The 14,949-nt window shown below is 38.5% G+C and overlaps 1 protein-coding gene across 3 annotated transcripts in view; it reads left to right on the top strand.

Moving 5' to 3' along the window:
* csk (C-terminal Src kinase) overlaps positions 1–7,165 on the top strand; it is a 34,922-nt gene extending 27,757 nt beyond the window's left edge. For all 3 annotated transcript variants that reach the window (XM_053505867.1, XM_053505866.1, XM_053505868.1), the window contains 7 exons: positions 289–354; positions 721–820; positions 1,182–1,272; positions 2,283–2,356; positions 3,861–4,056; positions 4,154–4,240; positions 5,326–7,165. In XM_053505867.1, coding sequence (XP_053361842.1) covers positions 289–354; positions 721–820; positions 1,182–1,272; positions 2,283–2,356; positions 3,861–4,056; positions 4,154–4,240; positions 5,326–5,508 — 797 coding nt within the window. In that variant the 3' untranslated portion in view covers positions 5,509–7,165. The remainder of the gene's footprint in view (positions 1–288; positions 355–720; positions 821–1,181; positions 1,273–2,282; positions 2,357–3,860; positions 4,057–4,153; positions 4,241–5,325) is intronic.
* Positions 7,166–14,949: the final 7,784 nt, after the last annotated feature.

Here is a 14,949-nt window from a genome sequence, read left to right on the forward strand (position 1 = left end):
TTATGCCATGTAGTCAAATATATACAAAAGGCTACGGTTAAATTATTAGCCAAAAGAATTTGTTTAACAGTTTATATGGTTCCTTATTTAGAGGTTCATTTGGTGTCCTGTGACTGTAGAACCTACAGATGTATACATTACATGTTTATGAGATCATACTGAAAAGAGTGGTCCTATTACATATATAATAAAAAGCACCACTATTGATATGCAAAGCATTTTATTATTGTGAATTGTTATGGTTGAGTGCTGGTAGCTGGAGTCACACTTCTCGTTTCTGTTGCACAGGTGGATGGGCACTGAACCTGAAGGAACTGAAACTCATTCAAACTATTGGAAAGGGTGAATTTGGAGGTAAATGTCACACTCTGTCTAACAGTAGCTATTCATAGTATTCACAGTAGGGTATTAACACATGAGAGCGTTTTTTTTGTACTGTAGTTATCGCTGATTTATCAGTGTCTCTCGAATAAAGAAGCAATCCAGTGCTCAATTTAGTGTTTTAAGATGTTCTAAGATGCCATTTCCTGTTTCCTCTTTCCTAAGATTACTGCTAATAGTTAGCTATTATGCATCATTTCCTGGTTTGAATCTGATGCAATGTTGGAGCAGGTTAAAAATACTGTACATATGGAGCAATATATCCATCTCCAAAGACAGAAATTTAAAAGGTGCCTGATGTAAGTCACTGGAGTGAATGACATGACTTGTTCCACGCAGATGTCATGGTGGGGGATTACAGAGGTACAAAAGTAGCTGTGAAGTGCATCAAACATGACGCCACGGCACAGGCATTCATCGCGGAGGCCTCGGTTATGACGTAAGTTCCCAGCTCTTGCATAACGCGCTTGGGAAATTTCCATGATCCAGTCCGAGCTTGACTTGTCACGGACAGAGTGTTATAGCAATTAGTGTTCATTAGTGTTTAGTGTAGAATTCTTTAGTGAAATACTGTGTAGCGTGTTATAGGGTGGAAGTGACTTGTGGGTGGAGTGCACAGACAGGACTGATGATGATGATGATGATGATGATGATGATGATGATGATTAATGATATAAGCCGTCTGCCCTTTAGGAGCACTGTGTGTTAACTAGCTTCATCATTCCCTCATGGATTTTTGTGCTGTGATTATTGCGCAATATTATATCTGGTCCATGCCTTTTTTTTTTGTTGTTCTGTAGGCAAATGCGACATAATAATCTGGTGCAGCTGTTGGGAGTGATCGTGGAGGAGAAAGGCAGCTTGTTCATCGTCACCGAGTACATGGCTAAGGTCAGTGACATGTCCAGCCCTGTTGAATTTTCTAATCTGATTTATTATAAGGTGTTGATTAGTTTCCTGTAAGAGAAGTTTAGACAGATGTGTAGTTTATTAATTCTAATCCCGGGTTTATATTAATGAGCTCGCGCTAGCTATCTCACAGAGATTAAAATAGCGAATGTTTTACAGTTAAATGGAAACTTATTTCAATAAGATATAGGAAAAGAATGTTTATTTAACTTTACTAGAAGGAGATTCCAGTATCAGTGGCTTGAAACGACTTTTGATTTTGACCTTAATTCCAAGCAGGATCAAGGTCACAGCAAGGTCAAATGTCTGAAATCTTTTAGTCAAAAGCCTTCTTCCTGTTTGTCATACAGAGATGTTTCTTACGGTCATTCACTGACTCATCGTCTATAGCGCTTTATCCTGTACTCAGGGTCACAGGGGGCTTGGATCCTATCCCAGGAGGCTTAGGGCACTAGGCGGGGTACACCTTGGACGGGTTGCCAATCCGACGCAGATGTTTCTTACACTTTCATGTTAAGGATTTTAAGGCCGAATTTCTTTTCGAAGTTTTTTTTTTTCTTCAGGTCTATTTTTCATCAGTCCGTCTGTTGGTAGGAACATCTTGTTCGCACAGTATCTCAAAAACATGTGATTTTCCTATAACAACACATCGCAGAAAGTTTCACTCCTTATGTAACCAAATTTCAGAAGAACAGCAGGGAGTCCCATTCTTAATGGGCTAGATGAGTAATGTCCTATGTGCACTGAATTTAAAGTGAACTCCCATTACATTAGCATCGTGCTTATGTTTTCAAATAGCAAATACATTTCCAAGGCTTTAAGGTCAGTTGAATCATCTTTGGAAGATTACAATCATGTTTATGTGAAACACTTAAGCATATAACTTGATATGGTGACTCATGAGGGAAAGAATGGCCTCTTTAATTTATTTAATGAACGTATAGACACAGAGAAGAAGACTACATTAATAACGAATGTTCATGTCTCTGCAGGGAAGCTTGGTGGACTATCTCCGCTCCAGAGGACGATCAGTTATCGGAGGAGATGTTTTGATCAAGTTCTCCATGTGAGTTTATAATCTGGTCTAAAACAAGTACATTTGAGAAAGTTTCCAGCCCAGTCTTTATCCAGCATGTCTGTAGCGTTGTCCAAGCTGTTCCAGCACACTGACCTGGAAAACACTAAAGAAACTATAGACAGAAAGTTAACACAAGCAGATCATAAATATATGTCAACTACAATGAGTGTTCAAGTCAAACCAGGATTTTTGATCATTTATGAAAGTAAAAACTCTTTGATGTCATTAAGGTAATACATTTTTTTACTGGAAATTTTTTTTGGAAAGGGCTTGGAGCGAGGTCAGGATTGTACAGGTTTGATGTGACGTCCACATGAGTTCCTGTATCATGCAGGAGGTGCAGTGGCCAATATGAGGTCATGCATTGTCATTAACTTGAACACACGTTGTAATAGCAGTGACAAAGTGAAGACAGTAATTTCAACATGAAATATGTAATGGAATCCCTAAAAAATAAAGAGGAATTGAAATAATATAAAGGTAATGAAAACCATATCATTGAGGCTCAAAGTAAGGCAAATCATAAAAGACTGAAATATAAATGAGAAAAAATATATTTTATTCTTTTAATTTAATCCGTAATCAGTCAAGATTAGACACGTTTGGTGCGTAAAAACTAAACTCGGCTTCACTTTTCCCTTTAAGTTTCATAAGTGAGATGAGGAAAGTGTGAATGTGAAACTTCCTCTTTCTGAAAAGTGGCTAATCGCTAAAATGGTATTAAAATGTCAGTAGTGAAAATACTACCACTGAGGAGCTACCCCTGCCCTTTGACATTAGTTTGATTAAGGTGTCAAAATCAGTCACCTTGGCTTATAATCAGAAGTAGGCAAAGTGTACACATCCTGTACTTCAGTAAAAGGAAGAACTATTCTAGGTAAAATATTACTCTTACTCGAGTAAAAGTAGAAGTCGTCATTTATACCGCTTTATCCTGTATCCAGGGTCGCAGGGGGCCTGGAGCCTCCTATTCCAGGAGACTTGGGGCACAGGGCGGGGTACACACTGGACAGGGTACCAATCCATCTCAGGGCACATAACCTCACTCACACACTACGGACAATTTGGGAATGCCAACCAGCCTAATCTGCAGGTCTTTATACTGTGGGAGAACACGCAAACTCATGCACACCGAGACGGGAATCGAACCTGGACCCTGGTGGTGCAAGGCGATAGTGCTCACCACTACACCACTGTGCTGCCATATACTTGTGCAGTTATACATAATAACCTCAAATAGTTTCAAATACTACACACCACTCTGGTTATGTAACTCAGAACGCAGAAATATAGTGGAGTAGAAATCACAATAATTTGTTGTAGGATGTAATGGAGTAAAAGTAAAACGTATCCACTGATAAAACTACTCAAGTAAAGTTCAGTCCCATAAAAACTGTACATTTACTTAGTTCCCTTCCTCTTACTTCTGCCTGGTGTTGTAGTAGTTCGTGTTATCGGGATTAACAAGCTTTCTCTGTGCCTGTCTGTGCAGGGATGTGTGTGAGGCCATGGCTTATCTGGAGGCTAACAACTTCGTCCATAGAGACCTGGCAGCTCGGAATGTCCTAGTGTCCGACGACAACATCGCTAAAGTCAGTGATTTCGGTTTGACCAAGGAGGCATCGTCCACTCAGGACACGGCTAAGCTGCCCATCAAATGGACGTCCCCTGAAGCCCTGAGAGAAAAGGTAGTGCAAGTATCTGTTCGTATACAGTAATGTGCACTTTCATACTTGTGATTAAGACCGCGGCTAAATTCTGATCTTCCTGTTTGTGTGTGAACAGAAATTCTCCACTAAGTCAGATGTGTGGAGTTACGGAATATTACTCTGGGAGATCTATTCCTTTGGCCGTGTACCATACCCGAGAATTGTGAGTGTTCTCAGTTATTACGTGCACTGTTTGTCTTCAAAAAGAAAAAAAAAAAGGTGTTATTGATGTTTTTTCTTTGGTTTGTTTCTTTTTTCTTTTTTTTCAAAGTTAAAGAGACACAGATTTATCCCACAAGAATAGCAGAACCTGAAGCTCTGTAGTTTCTCAGTAAAATGACAAGCTGCATTTTTGTCTAATTGACCTCAAGAGAGAGAAGAAAAAAAAAGAGGACTTGGTTCAGCTGTGACGCAAGTGATAATAAAAACTAGCTTGTTAAACAGAAATTCGACACAGTTTAGTGTAACTATACACAGAATACATAAGAAGTGGTGTAATTCTTTGATAAGTAATTGCTATAAAGTTTGGAGCAGTGTTGCTCTCTCTTAGCTTCAGGCACTTGGGTTTGATCCTGAGCTCAGGTTGTGTATGTGGTGTTCCACATATTGTTGCTTATATATTTTAATAAAATTGGACAAAACATGGTGGTGTAGTGGATAGCACTGTCGCCTTGCACCCCTAGGGTGGGTTTCCTCCGGGTACTCCGGTTTCCTCCCACAGTCCAAAGATATGGAGGTTAGGCTAATTGGTCTGTCAGACCTTTACTCTAATTTTTTTTAAATTATACCTCAAGCTTTTTTTTTTTATATTTTTCATTTAATACAGTTTGAGTATCATTTTTTTTTCCTGGTTTGTTAATGGTGTATTGTTTTATTGTTTTACTGCACTGAGGGCGGACTTCTCACTGCTTCTTTTCTTTTATTGTTTTATTTGCATTTTGTTTTTTCTTTCCTTATTAGTGTCTGATTTTTATATCCAGTTTACTGTGTCTGCAGCTATTTTAGGATTGTACAGCACAACTGTGTTGTATTTAAATGTGCTTTAAAACCAAAATTTTGTCTTTGACTTTTTATTAGTTTTACTACAGTAGTAACACATGGAAGTCTCCAACAGGGGGCAGAGTAGTCCACAGTTTATAGATTTGTCTGCTGCTGATATTGATTGATTGATTCATTTTTTTTTTTTTTTTTTTCTTAAATCTCTTCAAATGCACAAATTGACCCTGAAACCTCTCCGTCTTCTCGCAGCCTCTGAAGGATGTGGTACCACGTGTTGAAAAGGGCTACAAGATGGACGCCCCTGACGGCTGTCCCCCCGCCGTGTACGACATCATGAAGCAGTGCTGGACTTTGGAGCCGGCGATGCGGCCCAGCTTCAAAATGCTAAAAGAGAACCTGCAGCTCATCCAAGATAAACAGCTGTACCTGTGAGAGCAAGGACACGGAGACAGACTAACTCTGTGAGAGAGAGAGCACTGAGGACTGTACAGAACTCTACACACACTCTCTCTCTCACACTCTCAGAACAGCACTCAGTCATCACACACTTGAAAAACAAGAGATGTACAGGGATAATATAGGAATGGCCAAATTGTTTAACGGAACCCCACTTCATTTTTTATTTCTTTTTTTATTTCTTTTTTTATTTCATTTTTTTTTGTCATTGTTCTTTTTCTTTGCTGTGCCTTCATGATTTGTTTTATACAATCGGAGAGGCTGGCCTTCTCTTGTGTATTTGCCTTTTTTTTAATTTAATTTATCTGTCTTCAGCCTCTTCTCATTTGTTTGTCTTCATCTTTCAGCTACTGTCTGACTGAGTCCCTTCATACTAAAATAGTCATCATTCTGTTAACCATGTTTATACCGGGCAGCATTGTAAAGACCGATTCCTCTGTAGGTTTGTGTGGACGTGCGAGCGTTTGTCTCCTCCTTGTGTCTTATGTTTCTGGACCACTGGACTCTAACCTGCCCCTGAGCTGTTGCTGTTGTTTAGTTTTTATCATTCAGTGTTCACATCCTGAGTTTTAAATGTCTTTCATTTGGTTAAAAACGGGTCTCCTTGTGAACCCAGGAAACGCCTCAACTTGAAGCATGTGTGTACGCACATGGTGGGAAACATGGGTTGGGTTTGGGGGTGATTTTGCTGATTACATTTTTGATTCATGGGGAAAAAATTGAATTTTGTATTTAAACTGTAAGAACAAGATGAAGAAGGAAAATATATAGTTGTCTGCCTGTACAAGACTGAGGACTTTTTTTTTTGTTTGCAGTAGAATATTACACTTGTTCGAGGTGCCAAACTCTGGTTCTCTGCCTGTCCTGAGATTTAAACTCATAGCCTTCCATTTCATCAGCACCAAACCATTAAAGGAATATACAGTGCCATAAAAAAGTATTTGCCCTCTTCCTGAATTTTTTTATTTTTTTTTGCATATACTGTATGCCACACTTAAAATTATTCAGATCATCAAACAAATTTTAATGTTTAAAATTGTTACAAAGATAACCCGAGTTCAAACAAAATGCAGTTTTTCAATCATGAATTCATTTATTAAGGGAAAAAAGCATTCCAGACGTACCTTGCTACACAAATCAGGAAGGGGCAAATACTTTTTCACAGCACTCGATAGGCTCATCTACATTGTAAAGCAGGCTATGATTTCAAATATCTTCATCAGGAATCCTAAAATAAAACCATATAAACCAAAAAAAAAAAAAAAACGGGAATTTAGACTGTGTATAAATACATTAAAGTTTATATGATTGTAGTCCAATGTTGCATAGATTAGCAAACATTATGCTGAAACGTACAGAGATATTCATTTCAACCCTGACCATATGATTAAATTATGCCAATTTGTTCCAAAATAACTTTGTCTAGTGCACAATTAATTGCATAAAATCATTGACCTGTGCAATTATTTATTCACAGAAGGCTGCAATTTATGATGGGTAATATATGCATAGTCTGGAATTTATGTAGTCTGTCAATAATTTAAGTATTTCTTTTTTTTATAACGTTATAAAATAAATATTTTATAATATAAATGAGGTTATAAATAAATATTGGCAAACATCCTCTTAATGAGATCATTTGTGCCATTATTTTTTGTTAGTGTAAATAAGTTTCAATACGAAATGGTACATTTAATAGTTAAATACCGCAATTTAAATCACAATGTTGTGATTTTAAAAAATGATTATTTGGTCTTAGCTGATAAAAATGTAGTGGTTGGCTTAGTGGTTAAGGCATTGGATTATGGTTTGAAAGGTTCCAGGTTCAAATCCCATGACTACCAAGGGCAGCTTCAAGTCAGAGATTTGTTCGTAACAGATCTAACAGCATGAAGATGTTTTACAGAAGGCACAGGTTGAGCAGGTCAAGAGATTCCCTGGGGCAAATATTACTCAAGTAAAAGTAGACGTCCTCGATTTACATGTACACGAGTAAAAGTACAGACGTAAACTTACGTACGTTACTTTGAAATTTACTTAAATATCAAAATACATAGTTTGTAGGAGCTCATAGTAGCAATTTACATATAAAAAAAACTCTGATACACCATGCAGAAATGTAGTTAAGTAAAAGTACAGAAGTAAAAAGGATCCGCTAATAAAACTAAAGTACAGATACATGAAATATGTACAATAATGAAACAGTAATTAATTAAATGTACTCCGTTACCTCCCACCTCTAGTTTTGAAACTATAATTCTGTTAATAATATAATGATGGTGGCTGTTGGTGGTCATGTTTTTATATATATATATATATATATATATATATATATATATATATATATATATATAAATTCCTGTTATTTGTCTCTAGGACGTTCCACAATCAGACTGACAGGCAATCCTATCTCTTGGCCATGTCCCCATAATTTTCACTTCTAATCATGCTCCAAGATGGGTCCTGTTCCAATCTGAAAAGAATGAAACAAACAATAATCATAGTAATGGCTTTAAATGTCTGTGTGTACATACTGTACATTTTATCATAAAACTATGAGGGTGTCTATTTACTTATTGTGTCACAGTTTAGTCAGAAATTGCTGAAGTTTTTACCCGAGGTCATATGTTCTTTTTTAATTTGTTACTTTATTTTGTAAAAAAAAAAAAAAATTAAAAAAATTACAGTTTGTAGCAAAAATCCAATGAAAATTAAGAGGGGATTTAAACTTAGTGTACGTTTGTTCGAAAAAAAATTTCAGAAAATGAAATGAAATTGGTTCATTGCAAAAAAAAAAAAAAAAACCTAAAAGAAGTGAAACCAAACTGAATTCTGGCGACTAATTAATCTCATATACCTCACGGTGGTGATATTATTAATTCTATGTAGTTATTATACAAGACTAATGATGGTTTTGGGGATATAGTTTTGCAAACATAATTTGTTAAATCCTTTTTTATAAATGTCTCAATTGTTGTTAAAAACATATTGTAAATCATTTGTATTACTTGGAAGTGATTAGATTAGAAGTGATTCTCACATTAGTGCAGCCAGCAACTTGCAGTACTTTCCATAATTTTTAGTCAATTTTATTTGTGTGTTTTGAGTTAAATAAAAGTGTGACTAAATCTGCTATAGACTAATCAGCCATAATATTACAACTGTCACCATTTGGGTTCCCGTCGTGTCACTGGGGTGGATCCACAGGGCTTGTAGGGGCTGACTGTGGTGTCTGGCACCAGGATGTGGGCAGCAGATTGGGATCTGGGGAGTTTGGTGGCCATGTCAATGTCCTTGGGCTCTTTGCCTGCTGGTTCCCGTGTGTGTCGTCCTGTAGTGCACTGGCTGTTCTTTCTTTTGTTTCCAGAATTGTTTTTTTTTCCCTTGAGGTTTGTGCTGCATTGGCTTTTCTGTGGGATCAAATTGGACAGGCTAGCCTTTGGCCATGGGTGAGCCTTGGGTACCCATGATTCTGTCACCAGTTTGCTGGTATATAGTTTGTAAGCAATGTTGTTCACTTCAGCTGGCAGTGGTATAAATATTAGGGCTGATTCTTGTATATACAGTAAAACTCAATAATAAATGAAATACGTCTAATTTAGTAACTGTGAGCTATAATAATTGTATGCTTCATGGATGCCACTATAAGAAGCACACTCTTAAAGGATAACTTAATGTTTGGAAGATGTTGGTATATACAGTATTTCTTGTATCATTAAACAAACTGATGCCAAAGTTGTACTGTACCTAGGATGCTTAAAGAACCGTTAAGTATCCAAAGAACCTACATACAGTATATTGGATGTCTCCGGAAAGGTTCTGTTTGTTTCGCATCCCAGGAGATGGAAAAGGTGATATAAAAAGGTAGTAGTTGTTATCTGTGACTCTGGCATCACGGACGTCCTTTTCAGACATGAGTTCTTGTTTTTCTGCTTCGCTATGCATAGAACACCATACATCAGATAGGACATTTCAGTAACAATATCCTGTGAAGAAGAAAACCGATGATGCTGCAGTAATATAAACCTTTATCACTGATCCTGTCCCAGTGCTACAATAAAACATGCTAGATCAGGGAATTACAGTATATTCCAGATAAAACACACATATTTGTTTACTATGCTCAGATATGAAATGGAGAAGTTTTTTTTTTTTTCTCTATTTTGACTGTTCCACCTCACCTACTGTAGCTTTCTCACGCAGCTTTCAGGTGTTTGAGATGTCATGCTTTGGTGAGATCTTGTCATCATAATGTAATTTACTTCTCCAGCCTCAATCTCATATGTGTGGTTTGAATAAATGTTTCGTAATCAGCGTCTGGGACGGTGGAGAATTAACTCATGAACAAGCTTTTGTTAAATGAGTCGAGATACTAGATGTCCATCAGAGCAAATGGTGCCGCTTCTGCCTGAGGCTCTCGGCTAGTATCTGTACGTCAGTGCACAGGCTAGAGCGTGGGTGAGGCACCAGCAGAGACTTCCTTTGTTGCTGTGCACCTCAGCAATGAAGCGAGAAAAAAACACTTAAGCTTGGCATATTCAAGTAGATGTTTTGGTCTGTTTTTGACAATTCAGACGTCTGGGGCAAGCAATCAAAGAGTTTGAAATAGAAGTTAATACAAGTGTAGTTCAATTTCAGAAAGGCTCCAAATTCTCCTCCAGAAAAAGCGTATCGACTTCTGTTTGGAACCGTTAAAGAGAAGCTGAAAATATAACCATCAGATTATAATAAAATGGTTAATATACTAAGGCTGCACGGTGGTGTAATGGTGAGCACTGTCGCCTTGCACCTCCAGGGTCCGGGTTTGATTCCCATCTCTGAGTTTGCATGTTCTCCCCGTGCTTGGTGGGTTTCCTCCCTCAGTCCAAACACCTGCAGATTAGACTAATTGGCGGAGTGTGTGAATGAGTGTGAGTATGTGTGTGTGCCCTGCGATGTATAGGCACCCTGTTCAGGGTGTACCCCGCCTTGTGCCCTGGGATAGGCTCCAGGCCCCCTGCGACCCTGAGTACAGGATAAAGTGGTATAGACGATGAGTGATTGTGGTTTAATGTACTGTAAATATAAAACAATAAAATTATGAACGTCTAACATTGAGTAGGTCACACTTGTTCTATAAACAGCTCTCACTCATTGAGGCATAGACTTCATAAGAAGGTGTCCTGGTGGTATCTGGCACCAAGATGTTAGCAGTAGATGCTTTAAGTCTTGTAAGTTAGGATATCTCATTTATGGATGAGAATTGTTTTTCCAGCATAATCCATAGATGCTCTGGAGATCTGTAGAATTTGGAGGCCAGATTACCAACCTTGAACTGTTTCTTAAACCATTCCTGAACAGGGCGACTGCCTTTGAAGAGGTGTGCTTCGTCGGCAACAGTGTTTAGGTGAGGTGGTACATGTCAGAATAACATGTGAATGCCCGGACGCAAGGTTTTCCAGGAGAACACTTCCCAAAGCATCACACTGCCTCTGCTGGACTTCCTACAGTGCATCTATGGTTCATCAGACCATGCTTGTCTTCCTCTGGTTTTCATCTGTCCATTGTAGGTGCTTTTTGTGGTGGACGGGGGTCAGCATAGGCTTATAACCAGTCTGCCAGTCCGGAGCTACGAACTGCGTTTTAACATCTTTCTATCTTAGCCAGCATTAGCTTTTTGAGCAACTTGTGCTACAGTAGCTCTCCTGTGGGATCCAATCAGCCAGGCCAGGCTTTGCTCTCCACGTTCATCAGTGAGCCTTGGTTGGCATGATCCTGTTGCCCATGTCTGATTACAGAAAACCATAACAATTAGACAGTTGAACAAATCGGTTTATGTGAATCGTATATATTACGGGACCCTATAGAAGATATGATACCTTTTTAAAATGAATGCATTTGTATTACAGCCAGCACCATTGTTAGCACTTTTAGCCGTCAAATATATATATATATATATATATATATATATATATATATATATATAATTAGTATAATTCTTAGTTTCTATTTAGCTAAGAATTTGGAAACACATATTCCAGGGACGGTTGCTTAGTAATTAGCCCTGTCTCCTTGCACCTCCAGGCTCCGGGTTTGATTCCTGCCCTTGGGACTGTTTGCATGGAGTTTGCATGTTCTCTCTATGCTTGGTAGGTTTCCTCTGGGTTCTCTGGTTTCCTCCCTAAGTTCAAAGACATGCAGATTAGGTAAACCAGCGTTCCCAAATTGCCCGGAGTGTGTGTATGTGTGTGCTCTGCGATGGATTGACACCTTGTCCAGGGTGTACCCTGCCTAGTGCCTTAAGTCTCCTGGGACTCCAGGCCTCTCGCGACCCTGTATGCAACATAAAGCAGTATAGACGATGAGTGAGTGAGTGAGCAAGATGACACATATTCTATTTAATATAAGAGTAATATAATTCTATTCTATATAAGAGTAGCAAGCTATTTATTCAAAATCTGAGCAACGCTTCGGGCTGTTAGACTTCGGTTCAGCTGGCAGCGTGTCTTTGTGTGAAATCACTGGCATGAATCTTCATCAATTAACACTCCTTCACACTCTTTAAGGAATGAATGAATCCTAAATGCATTATGTTAAAGCGTATATTCATGCATGTTCATTTTTATCAGCTGAGCATTTGGTAATTATTAGCTTCACAGATTCATGAATTGGAGCTGTGATTGGGGAGTGTTTGTGTTTGCGCAGTTACTGAATGCAAATTAGCACTTACATTTCCTTGTAACAGAAAAAAAACAGATACAAGCAATGGGGAAAAAATTAAATCTGGTCAGCAAAATGCTTTTAAGCAAAGTAATTGTGAAATAAACTCTGATTAAAGAAAGCATTAAGGGGACTGAATGCATTAAAACTGAAATAAACTCAAATAAAGAATATATAATATGTTTAAGTGTTGTATAAGTGTTTGGAAAGAGTCTTTAGGGAACCGTGACTTTCACAGCAAATGCATCAACAGTCCGTACGAGCTTTGACAAAACAGACTAAATTCATATTACAGTAGCATTTATATATCAATGTATTAGAATTTATTATTTTAATTAGAAAAAAAGCATTTATAATTAGTAAAATTGAAGCAATACCAAAAACAAGCATTAACAACTCTAATAGAGAGATCACACTGAAAGAGAATTACATGCTACAGCGCTGTTCCTAACACAATACAACCAACAAACCAAAAATATAAGTAGTCTACCCAAAAAAATTTAACCGCCGCAAATATAAAATTAAAATGACTAAAGTGTCATTTTACTGTATATGAGTAAGGTAACATTGTGGTGTACTGGTTAGCAATGTGGTCTCGCACTTGCAAGGTCGATGGTTCGATTCCTGCCGCGGGTCTTTGAGCTTGGAGTTTACATGTTCTCCCTGTGCTGGGTGAGCTTTCTTCTGGTTTCCAAAAGCCTGCAGGTTTACCGTAGTAAGTGAGTGTGTCTTGTTCCCTGCGATTGATTTCCCCATCATGTGCCCTGCGTCCTGTAAACCCTGGACACAGTACCGGTCTATCACAGGAAATGCACACAGAGACTTTGCACAATTTGGAAATGCCAATTATCCTAATTTGCTTTAACTGTAGGAGGAAACCAGAGAACCCAAAGGAAACCCAACAAGCACAGAAAGGGGACACAAGTAATCAGGAATCGAACCCACACACCAGGAGGTGCAAGTCCACAGTGCTAAGCATTACGCCACTGTGCCACCTTGAGTGTATATACTCACTCACTCATCGTCTATACCGCTTTATCCTGTATTCAGGGTCATGGGGGGCTTGGAGACTGAGGTGGGGTACACCCTGCACGGGGTGCCAATCCATAGCAGGTCACACACACATACACTTCAGGCAATTTGGGAATTCCAATTAACCAAATCTGTATGTCTTTGGACTGTGGGAGGAAACCGGGGAGAAACCCACCAACCATGGGGAGAACATGAAAACTCCATGCACATAGGGACGGGAATCGAGCCTGGCCGGGAATCGAACCCAGACCCTGGAGGTGCAAGGGGACAGTGCTAACCACTAACCAAAAAGAAAAAAGAAAAGAAAAGACAGAAGGAATACATGTGAACGAGAGAAAGAGCATAACAATAATGAAATGTTGGAGTGGAGAATAGCCATACACTGTGCACCCGTGTTGCTGTGTGATTCCTGGGACGCCTCATGGTTTGAGGGTTTGGCGTTTCTGTACTAGAACTCATATCAGTATATCCGTATGGAGTTTCACAAGTTCTGTCCATCTGGGCTCTTTCTGGGTTCTCCAGCTCTGAAGCAGGTAGTTTAGGGGTTTAGAAATCACCACTAGAATGAAATGAGTGTGTGAATGTGTGTCCACATAATGCATTAAGATAGATTAGTGTATTCTCAAATAATGCCAAAGGACAGGCCCGAGATCCACAGCGACCCCGACCAAAATAATATTCTTACTAATGACACATAAGGCACTAATAAGAAATATAAAGACTATTGCAGAACCATAAAACAACAACAACAACAGCACACATGAGGCCCAATATAACTAAAAGCCCTTCTGACTTTTTTTCTCTTTTTCTTTAAACGATGCTTAAAAGAAACAGTCAGGAAATGCAACAGGAGTGAAAGCATCATGTCTAGTTGTAGCATCTACATCTAGCATCATGTATGCATTAAAATTTCAACCTATAATCGTTGTCATGCTGGGTGTTTTACTTTGTATCTGTTATTTCTGTTAACTTTTGATTAATAAAGCTCCCTTTATTTCTTTATATAATCCCTTCTACACTAATGCACTCATCCTAGTGTTTGACTCGTGCTTGGATACCATCAAAGAAATGTTTCTCAGTACACCAAAGCCTTGATGTTTGGCTGCTTCATGTCTGAGACGCTGGCCCCCCAGGAATTCCGTTAATGGCCCAAACATGTGGAAATGTCTTGAATTGAGGTCAGGACTGTATGAGGGTTGTGGCAAAAACTGCCAGCTGTGTTTCTGTATTATGCAAAGGGGTGTTGATGAAGGATTGTGTCTAGAGTATGTACAGACAGATGCGTCTCTTTGACAGATTTGTGAAAAGCAATCTGTTCATTTTGAAATATCAGTCGCTCCACTCACTGAATGTTCAGCGGGCTTTTACACCTTCATTTACAAGAAATTCCATCACAAGTCCAGGTTTGACATGAACGTCCCTCATATGTCCTGAACCTGTATGTGACTCTCTTCAAGGTTTGGTATAGTTACTCTATATCGTCATATCATCAGTTTGTAAAAAAAAAATGTTAACTGATATCTTTCCACTTGCCTCAGATAAGTAATCATAAGGAAATTTTATGCTCTTATGTTCTGTTGTGTATAGCATATAAATAGAAGAACAGAAACAGTAGAGTTTTATATAGAAAGAGAGAGAGAGAGAGCAGGAAACAGACAGGACAGGATAGATTTATATAAAGAGAGA

This window comes from Clarias gariepinus, chromosome 10 (genome assembly GCF_024256425.1).
Source record: "Clarias gariepinus isolate MV-2021 ecotype Netherlands chromosome 10, CGAR_prim_01v2, whole genome shotgun sequence".
Lineage (NCBI taxonomy): Eukaryota > Metazoa > Chordata > Actinopteri > Siluriformes > Clariidae > Clarias > Clarias gariepinus.